We start from the raw sequence: 10,330 nt of genomic DNA, 5'->3' as shown, positions 1-10,330 counted from the left end.
ATATATATATATACACACACACACACACACACACACACACACACACATCACAGCATGATCCATGAATACAATATATTCAAATACAAATCAGTGATCAAATAAATGAAGCCTTGGTGTGCATAAGAGACTCTTAGCTGTTTCAAACTTGTGACTGGTAGTTCACAATTAGTTTTACTGGTTTAGTTTAATTAAAATTTAATTAACTTTATATTTTTTTATCAATAAAATAAAAAATACACATTGAGGGGCATATATATATATATATAATATGAAATATCACGGTTTAAAATATTACAATAAACTACAATGTATTATATAAAATACTAAAAAATAAATAAATAAAATTACATAATACTTTTGACTGCATCTTTAGTAATTTAATTTTGGGGTGTATATATATATATAGAGAGAGAGAGAGCGAAAATCATTATTCTAATGTGATTTAGCTGATTTCCAGTGCCGCTCGTTAATTACATGCTTTTATTTGTTCAGTGTCATCTTGTTGAAGCTTTCTCCGGCCATTAATTAGGTTTACTAAAATTGTGTATCCAGCAAAACAACACCTCTAATTACCCCTGACCTCGTTTAATGCAGATCTCACATCTTCTCCCCCTGTGATTCCTGTTTTGAATGCGATACACATCTATCTACGGTAGTTATATTGGTTATAGATGTTGGGGAAACTTTAAGTTTGTGGTAACATCTTGTTGAAAGTCACAGACAAGAACTCCACCATCTCTCTGGTCGTGTGCTGATAAAGATTTGATTTGATGTAACCTGGAGCTTTTATTCTGCACTCTAATGGGCCGCATTAGTAGTAATGCTAGTAATGAGAATGAGCGTGAATTCATTAGCAGGGTAAATGAACAGGCCTGTTTCTCTCTGGGAAGACAATAGCTGATGATGGCGCTGGTTTGAAGGGGCTCTTGGGAGGTGATGAGTCACGCTCACATCAGAATTCAGCTCAGATGCGGCGCGGTGGATTTCACCACCTGTTACAGACCCACTCGCTTTCTGTCAAACCTCATGACATACAGAACATACATGTGTCCAATCTGATAAACGTGGATGACAGATACATGCATAGATCATAGATGCATCAGCATCTCAGCTGATGTGATCCATGTCTGGATCGTATTTCAATGCAATATCAAAACAAAGAGATCAAAATATGTTTTACTTAAAGCCTTAAGGCTTTTTTTTTAGACTATTAAGAATTTGTTTGCATTGTGAGATTGTTTCTTAATGACAATTAAGTGGAGGCTTCTTGTATATTTGTCAAGTAGGTTGCCAAGTATTTATTAATATTTAATAATCTATTTAATAAAAGTAATGTGCTTAATACTGTGGAATCTTCATCTTCATATTTATTTATTAATACTTCATAAATTATTTTACTTAATTTTAACAAATAATGTTAATTTTATAAATGAACTATTGTATTACTACTACTAATACATAATAATAATAATAATTATTGTTGTTGTTGTTATTATTAGTAGTATTAGTATTATTAGTAGTAGTTTTATTAGTATTATTATAATTATTTACTGTATTAAAACACCTTTAATGTGTTTTAATGCTGTAGAATCTTCTGCAGAATCTTCAAAATCTTTAGTATTTCTTTATCATTTTAATAAATATTATTAAATGTAATGTTAATATTATGAATCCTACTACTACTACTACTAATAATAATAATTTAGTAGAAGTAGTAGCAGCAGCAGTTATTTATAATAATAATAATAATAATAATACATTATTATTTTTTAATGATTCATTCTCGAGGTTATCTTGTCCAGCCACAAATACTTGGTATAATGAAGTAAATAGGTCATGTATTTGACTACTTTCTGAATGTCTTTGAACCCGTAGGTTCGTCTCAGCCCAGCGTAATGTCAGCAGTGATCACAGGTGCTGCTCCTTTCCAGACAGAAAGACCGTCTGGTTTGGCCGAAGTGCAGGAGCCGCCAGCTGCTCAGGCCACCGAAGCCCCCAAAATACCAGCTGAACCCCTGGCAGCCACCACACCCAAGAGCCCACGGGACACATCTGCAGGTAGAGAACAAAGCTCTGCACAAAAACACCATGATGTTGAGTGTATGCCGATATTATATACATTTCATGTGCATTATGATCTCAGAATTTATCTTTCTATAAAGCAGTAAAGTCTTATTGCATGTAATTGTCTTCTAATACTGTTCATCTCCTTAATATGTAGTGCATTTCGCTCATGTACTTCCTATGTGTTTTGTATCAGGGATTATGGGATTCCTACAGGAGCCCCTGTGGAGCAAATATCTAATCTATCAGTAATTAAAGCTAAGGCTGTCCACTAGGGGGCACTGTAACGAGTGCTAGACTGAGTTACATTATCAGTTGTCCAAACTAGTCAAATCCATCCATTCTGGTATCCCAGGGGCCTTTAGGGCTTCACAGCTGTATGGGGTTAGTACAGTGCAGCTGAGACCTAGAGTCATGCCACTGGTTTATATCAAGCTCAAGAACCATATTCTGCCTGGTTTGATGCTCCGGGCTGGTTGTTGATGTGCAAACAGTGTGTTACACACCTAACAGATGGAGGGTCAGACCTGTAGAGTCATGTTAACTCATGCATGAGTCAGTTATCTAGTGCCTGGTCATTAAATCACCCTGATGGAAATGAGATGTTGACATCATAAGCGTACTTATAATAGCAAATGTAATATTTTTGTCCCTTTAACAGTCACAGATGGAGTGTGTCTCATAATGCATTGCACTCTCACAGGTTCACCCCTGTCAGTCTGAAGAGCACAGATCCGTCTGAGCGTGTCATATCAGGACAGATTGTCGGGAACAACACACGTCATGCTACAGACTATCCCAGCTAACAAAAATATTCTAAGACCATTTTGCTTATGTTCCCTTTCAGTTATCAAAACGTTATTTCTACATGATCTCTGCATGTTTAAAACATTAATGTTTTAAAAACTTATTTTGGTAATGCAAACTTTAAGGAAACATTCTGTTTTAAGTAGTGCTGTCAAAAGATTAATTACGATTAATTGCATCCAAAATAAAAAATTTTGTTTACATATGTGTGTGTTATGTATATTTATTATGTATATATAAATACACACACATTCGTGTATATATTTAAGAAAAATATGTTACATTTATATATTAAATATGTTTATATATGAATATAAATATATACATGTAAGTTCATGTAAATATTTTCAAAATATATGCTGCATGTGTGTGTACTTATATATATATATATATATATATATACATAATAAATATACACAACACACACACATATATTATGTAAAGAAACACTTTTATTTTGGATGCGATTAATCGCGATTAATCGTTTGACAGCACTAGTTTTAAGATTTTGCAAACATTATGGAAATGTTATTTTTAAATGTTCTGTGAACATTTTTAAACAAGTAACATATAAAAAAACGTTACATGTCCAATGAAAATGTTTCAGAAAAAATGTTAAATGAACCAGATAACGCTGAATGAAAGTTCTATTAATGTTACTTGAACGTTTGAACATAACTTTAGGAGAACCTCGCCACAACGTTAGTCAAAGTTGGGAACATTCCCTGTTCTAGGACAAAGATATGTGGGTCAGTCAGGCTTGCCATTTACTATACGAAAAATCATTACTGCGTTACTGTGCAAATTCAAACCCCACAAATCATCTGCTTGTTACTTCTGATAGAGCAGACTAGACCTTGTACACAAATGAATTATGCTTGCTTGACCTCAGTTGCCCAGTCTCATGCAAATCTTCTGCAGAAATGTAAAAGAGACAATGACTTTCATTGTTTTTTTTTTGTTTTTAATTCTTGTCCAGTGGGGGAAAAAAATATATATTACTTAAGGAGCAACACTTCATAAGATTAATAAGACTTGTTTCATAGACTGTGTCTTGAATGCCTATTTTGTCATTTTGACTTTTTTGACTTTAAAACAAAAAATCTTCCTGTGTAGTAAGCCAAAATACATCCATATTCAAGATGCATTCTATTAAAGTCTTATATTTAAGTAGAAGTAGATTATTCTTGTATACTTTTAATGAAAAATTAGACCACGTACCTATGAAGAATGGATTTTTTAGTATTGCAGTATAATTGAAATATTGCCCAATGAGCATCCAAGGCTGCAACTATCCATTTCTAAAACAAAAAAAAAAATAATGCATGCTTTTACTGTTCTCTATTTTGTGCTACATGCACATATTGGTTAGCATCTTAAAATATGTTCACAATTGTTTGATTGGGATCTTTGCAGATTGTAAGATTTATCAAATGGGGTGATTGATAAGTAAGCGAATGTGTGAGAGAGCATAAAAGGGAGTTTAGTGCTGCTCTAATTTCCATTCTTCTTTGCATACGAGGTGTCTTTGGTGACCGCTGGTCCGATGAGGCCGGCATTCCATCTGACCTGCCCTTCACGCCCAGCGTTTCCACCGTTATCAGTCGCCATGCCGGTCCTCTAGTAGAGAGCAGCCCACATGTCCCGGCCGACCTTCAGTGGTACCCGAGAGATAGCGGGGCAGGAGATGCAGAGGAAAGGGAAAGTGAAGGATATGACCGGAAGAAGGAAAAGAAGAAGAAAAAGCGGAGACCCAGGGACGAGGTGTACGACTTCCCCAAGGATGTGCAGAGCGAAAGTGCTTTATCCGACAGCCCCCATCAGCCATCCCCGCGCAAGGAACGGGACCGAGACGGAGGCTGGGAAGACGGAGGCCACTTTGGTGGGAGAGTCAAGAAGCCAAAAAGCCGTAAGAAGATTCCCGAGGAATGGGCGATCCATGCAGACCCCTTTGTCCCTGCTTCGGCTTGCATGCCGCAGGAGTTCTCAACTGATTTCTCCCAATCATCCCTTGAAGTTGACAGTGGACTTTCTGCTTTCTCGCTTTCTGAGGACTTCACCGATGAGAGTCTCATTCCCATGTCTCTTACCCAAGATCTTCTATCCCTCACGGCCAGTTCCCCACCATCCTCAACACATCTTGAACCTGCAATGCCCTCTCCAAAGTCTCCCGGTCAAGCCCCCGATTTATCCCCCCAGCACCCCTTATCCATGCCACCCGGATTCCAAGATATCCTCATGGAAACTGAAGATTCTCTTGTTTGCAACCTCAGCGACACTCAGCCTTTCGTCTCTCCTGGTGCGACCTTTGAGGAAGCAATCTTTGGACAAGATCACACCTACACCACCGAAGATTCACCGTTAAAGGAGCCCCAGGCATCCACCCCTGGAAGCACTTGTTTTGTACCACCGATGGAAGCACTGATCTCGGCACCACCGTTTTCTCCATCTGGACCTGCGTGGTCTCTTAATAATCACAGTCAACCCTTTGATCTTGAAGGTGTTTCCTTTGAGACCCCGGTTCCTGCACCTCTGCCTTCGCCCAAGAGCAAAGCCCCAAAGGAACCCAAATCCAAACAAGGCAAGAAGCCCGGCTCATCCTCATCAAAGAGTCCAACCTCCCCTGAAGCAAAGTTGCCGTCTCCCCAGAATTCCGGTCTAAATCCGGCCGCTCTGCCGTTCTTCCCTAGTTTTGCAGAACCTCGGGAGCTCAAAGCAGGAGCGCTCTTCACTTTGGAAGGTTTGTTGTGGACGTTTGGGAAGTGGATCCACGTAATGCATGGCTGAGTGGATTCCAAGCCTGGGCTTGAGTGATTTAAACTGCGCACCGCAATAACTAACACATCACCCGTCAGCTGGAAGCTAGGGTCAGGGTTCGCTCAAAGCGAGCTGGCTTGGTTTTGCTTGGGTGTTTCTTCCACAATAAATGACCAACTGTGTAAACAAGCAAGACTCCCTTCCTCCCCATTAACCTTGTGATCCAGGGTGTACTCTACTAATCCAAACGCTTTGGTTTGCAGTTTGTCGAGGAGGCGTTGTTGTTCCCTCACAATTTTGCATCTCTGCTGTTGTGATTGTTTCTTGTACTAGCACTGGTGGCACCTAACAGTGACAATCTTCTCTCTCGGTTTCCCACCACCCCTTCATATTTCTCTTCCAGCACTTTTAGAGTGAATATGAACCACCCTTGTCACTTTATGAATGTATACAAAGTACAATACAGTTGTAAGTGATATGTTTTCTTTCTTTTTTCTCTTCCATGTTCCCCAACATCAACACACCAATTAGGTAAGTCAACATTTCTTTAGTTATTGCTTTCTCTTTATGATGTCTATTGTGAGTGCATTGTGTAACATCTTTCATTCATAACTTCCTATACTTACCATTTATTGCTGTAGTAGTCTCATGACTAGACGATACTGTGTGTCATTAGCGGACGCCCAACAGTGATTTGCGACTTCAGAGCAGCTAAAGGTCATTATTTGATTGTGAAAGTTGGCAATTTGAGTGGTTGAGAGTGTTGGTGATGCAAGAGTTTAGCTTTATACAAATTTGTAATGATGCTACAACCAATAAGAGAGCAGATTGTGAAATGCTAGTGATGCAATTGGCGACATGCAGTGATATAATCATTGTCAGAGTCTGAATGCCTCTTCAAAGTAGTTTGTAATGGAAATTAACTACAGTAGTCAACATTTGAAGTGGATCAAAAAAGTTCATCAAAGTTGTCCTAAGACAAGAACGCATTTTGCTTTTAGGTTTTAGGACAGTGAAACCTATGATGAAAGGTTTTGATCCACTTCAAATGTTGACTAGTTGTAGTTTGTATCTCAAGTCCAAATTAAGTTAATTGGAATGTGGTACAGAAAGTCCTTGTAGCTCGATAAACAATACTAGCTTGTTTTCAGTAAAGCATTTACGTATAAGTTAAATGTAAACTAGATTCACGAGTGCCATCTGTAAAAATGTATCGTAAAATGGCAGAATGTTTAGTTTCAAGCTATTGAAGTCAACATGAAATTAAAAATCGACTTTGTTTACTTTTGAGTTTTTTTTTTGGTGCTATTCAGTTCCTATTGGCAATTCACCATTTTTAAAATCAAAAAAGTGTGCTTCACTTTGAAATGCATGACATTGTGGAAATAAATTGGGCTGCAAATACTGTTTCATGTAATAACCTTAGCACAACGTAAGCTACGCAACTGCAGAAACGCTGTGTAGTATCTGAGAATGGCTGGTTGCTGGTTTTAGATTCTGTGTGTAGCGCCTTTATTAGAGAGTGAGTGTGTGTGTGTGTGTGTGTGTGTGTGTGTGTGTGTGTTTGAGCGCGTCTGACACAGCTGTCTCTTTTAGTTCTTTGTAATTTTCGGCTCTTTCTCCAGTGGGGAGGGACTCTGTCACTGAGGGAGCTACTTATACACTCTGGGAGACAGGACATCAGCGTTCGGTGTCAGACTTCCCAACATGCAAATTAATGACAGTGTACCGTAAAGTGTGTGTGTGTGTATGTATGTATGTGTGTGTGTGTGTGTGTGGTACTATGAGCTCATGAGATGAAAATAAGGAAACTGTGTTAGCTCAGTGTCAAATATCACATTAGAGTGAATTCTATTAATCCATGTTGTGTTGCCTGCAGTAATACTCCATTTGGTGTTTGTTACCGCGGTAAATGTTTTAGTAAAAGAGTGACTGAACAGAAGTCTAAAGCAGTCCTAGAAAATACACTTATGGTTTACATCATATGGATCATATTTCTTGTGATCAGTGTATTGTGAATGCATTTGTCATGTTTGTTAGTCATTAGTTATTTTTTCATATTTTTTATATATTTATTAATTGTATAATTTATTATACATTCCTAATTAGCTTTAATTTTAGTACTTGAAGTTTATTTCAGTTACATATTTCATTTATGTTTTTCAACCAATATTTTTATTTTACTTTATTTTATTTCAAATAATATAATAAATACTTGTAATGCATGTGATGTGTAAAAATGCATGTGCAGTCCTCTAAATATACCCAATATCCATCATGCAGCATGTTTCAAGGACGCACATCTTTAATGTTTTTGTTGAGGACTTTTCAAAGTAAGATTTCTGCGTGAGTGCATCCTGTGAGCATCTCTGAATGCTGCTGATTGTTTTGTGTCGTGATGTCTTTTGTGTGGTTGTGCTCTTGTGAATCTGCGAGCCGCTGGTGACGGCCAGAGACATTGATTGTGACTTTGAGTAGCATGTGTTGTTATGAATGAAGGAGTGTTAACACACATACACAGAGTGACTCAGCTCAGACGCTTGTGATGGGGAAAACAGACACTTGAGTTTAGTTGTTTCTCTGTTAGTTTACATTTTATAGAGATTCATTTGGGTTTTTAAACGGGTATTATGGAGCAATGATATCGTATGTTATCCTATTTGATTGTGTCGTTTTGTATCGTATGTTTTGCATGCTTAAAAACTAACAACACAATAAGGATGCTTATTTTTTCATTTTGGCTCCATCTAAATAATGGGCTTCAAAATGGCTGTTGACTTTAACCAGCTCTTTACTCACACTGACCTGATTACAGCACATCGAATTGCTGTTCACATACAACTGTTGCTCTCAGATCATTCTCAAGTGAGGTGTTCTGTTTATTTTCATTTACCCAGTTCACAGTTTTTCATTGCTCTTTTTTTTAATTGAAAGATGAATTCTAGTCAGAACTGCTTGAGGGTTAAAGTGTTTTTGTGTTTTATTTCTTTTTTTATGTGCATATGCGTCATACAGCTTTCATGAGTGTTTTTTTTGTTGTTGTTGTTTTTTTGTCCAGTTGGTAATTTAGAAATGGAGTCAGAAAAATCAATTTAGTGTTTACTGCAACATTTTTCTCCTTTAATGTGTGATTTTCAGTATCCTACTCTAAAAGAGAGGAAAAAGCACCAAGTGTGGCAAATATTCAATATTGCATTAGAGTTGAAATGCAATGAAAATCATTCTGCATTGTTAAATTTGGTTGTGCTCCATCTACCTGTTTGGTTTGTTTGTAATGCAAGGTTGTGTGTGTTTTTTTTTTTCCCCATATCTGTCAAACATAGTAAAAGCACTGAATGTTTGACAGCGATGCAGCGCAAAAGCTCCCGGGTCTCCAGCACATGCCTTTTTTGTTGTTGTTGGTGTTGTGATGCAGTGTGATTGTGGTGAAGGGATTTTTGTGACTCTCAGGAGTCAGGAAAAAGAAATAATGTAGCACTAGATGATCTGTAGATATTGGCGCTGGCTACTGACCTATACTGGTTGATCATTGCAGACCTGAACCAAATTGAATTAATTGATTTACATATACATATTCACTACCGTTCAAAAGCTTAGGGTGAAATAAGTCTCTTTTGTTCACCAAGGCTGCATTTATTTGATCAAAAATACTGTAAAAAATTTGAAATATTATTAGAATTTTAAATAAGTGTTTTCTATGTGAATATCTGTTCAAATGTAATTTATTTCTGTGATCAAAGCTGTATTTTCAGCATCATTACTCCAGTCTTCAGTGTCACATGATCTTCAGAAATCATTCTAATGGTGTGTTCACACCAGACGCGAAGCGAATATGCGCATCGCGTCACTCGCTCTAGATTACTCGCGGGATGTTTTTCGTGTCACTTGCGCGAATAAAAACATGGCGCGATCAACCATGGTAGAGATAACTACAATTGCTGTTTTGTACCTGTTGTCAAAAAGTCCCAAATACAATGGAAAGCCAAACGCTGACGTGTCTGGGTTCACAGCACCATCCAGAGGAGGATGAATAACGTTAGGATCCTGTATTAATGTGTGTGTTACATTTTACTACTGTATATATACACTGATATTAATATTATTTTTATTATTGATAGCAGCATCTCTGTAGCCATGCTAATAAAATTCAACTACCACTACAACTGATTTTAATTGTTTTCTATGCTCCAGACCTATATAATAACAGACGGCTGCAATAATGCTCTCTTCTATTGTCTGATTCAACTGGACGTGTCAAGAAACTTTTCGCTGATTGGCTTGCGCGAGAACGCGTCATGCGAATTTTCCGCTCGAATTTAAATTTTTGAACTTGCGCGGAAGACGCGATTGAGGCGAATATCGTACGTTCGCGGCAAACGCATCGCCCGGAGCGAATTCGCCTCTATTCGCGTCTTTGACTTTGTATGTAATCTAATCGCGCGAATAATTACATTCGCGTCTGGTGTGAACACACTGTAATATGCTGCTTTGCTGCTCAAGAAACATTTCTGATTATTTTCAATGCTGAAAACAGTTGTGCTGCCCGATATTTTTGTGGAAACGGTGATGCATTTTATTTTTCAGGATTCACAGATGAATAGAAATTTCAAAAGAACAGCATTTATTTAAAATAGAAATCTTTGAACATTGTAAAAGTTGTAAAGCATTGTAAAAGTCTTTACTGTCACTTTTGATCAATTTA

At 37.4% G+C, this 10,330-nt stretch overlaps 1 protein-coding gene across 1 annotated transcript in view; it reads left to right on the top strand.

Annotated features, from left to right (window-relative positions):
* Positions 1-10,330, top strand: part of LOC107713383 (microtubule-associated protein 4-like) — an 83,039-nt gene that overhangs the window by 47,351 nt on the left and 25,358 nt on the right. The window contains exons 6-7 of the mRNA XM_016518881.1: positions 1,876-2,058; positions 4,394-5,611. Coding sequence (XP_016374367.1) covers positions 1,876-2,058; positions 4,394-5,611 — 1,401 coding nt within the window. The remainder of the gene's footprint in view (positions 1-1,875; positions 2,059-4,393; positions 5,612-10,330) is intronic.

This window comes from Sinocyclocheilus rhinocerous, unplaced genomic scaffold, assembly GCF_001515625.1.
Source record: "Sinocyclocheilus rhinocerous isolate Xijiao unplaced genomic scaffold, SAMN03320098_v1.1 scaffold1575, whole genome shotgun sequence".
NCBI lineage: Eukaryota > Metazoa > Chordata > Actinopteri > Cypriniformes > Cyprinidae > Sinocyclocheilus > Sinocyclocheilus rhinocerous.
The sequence above is the reverse complement of the archived record's forward strand: the minus strand, read 5'-3'. Positions and strand labels throughout refer to the sequence as shown.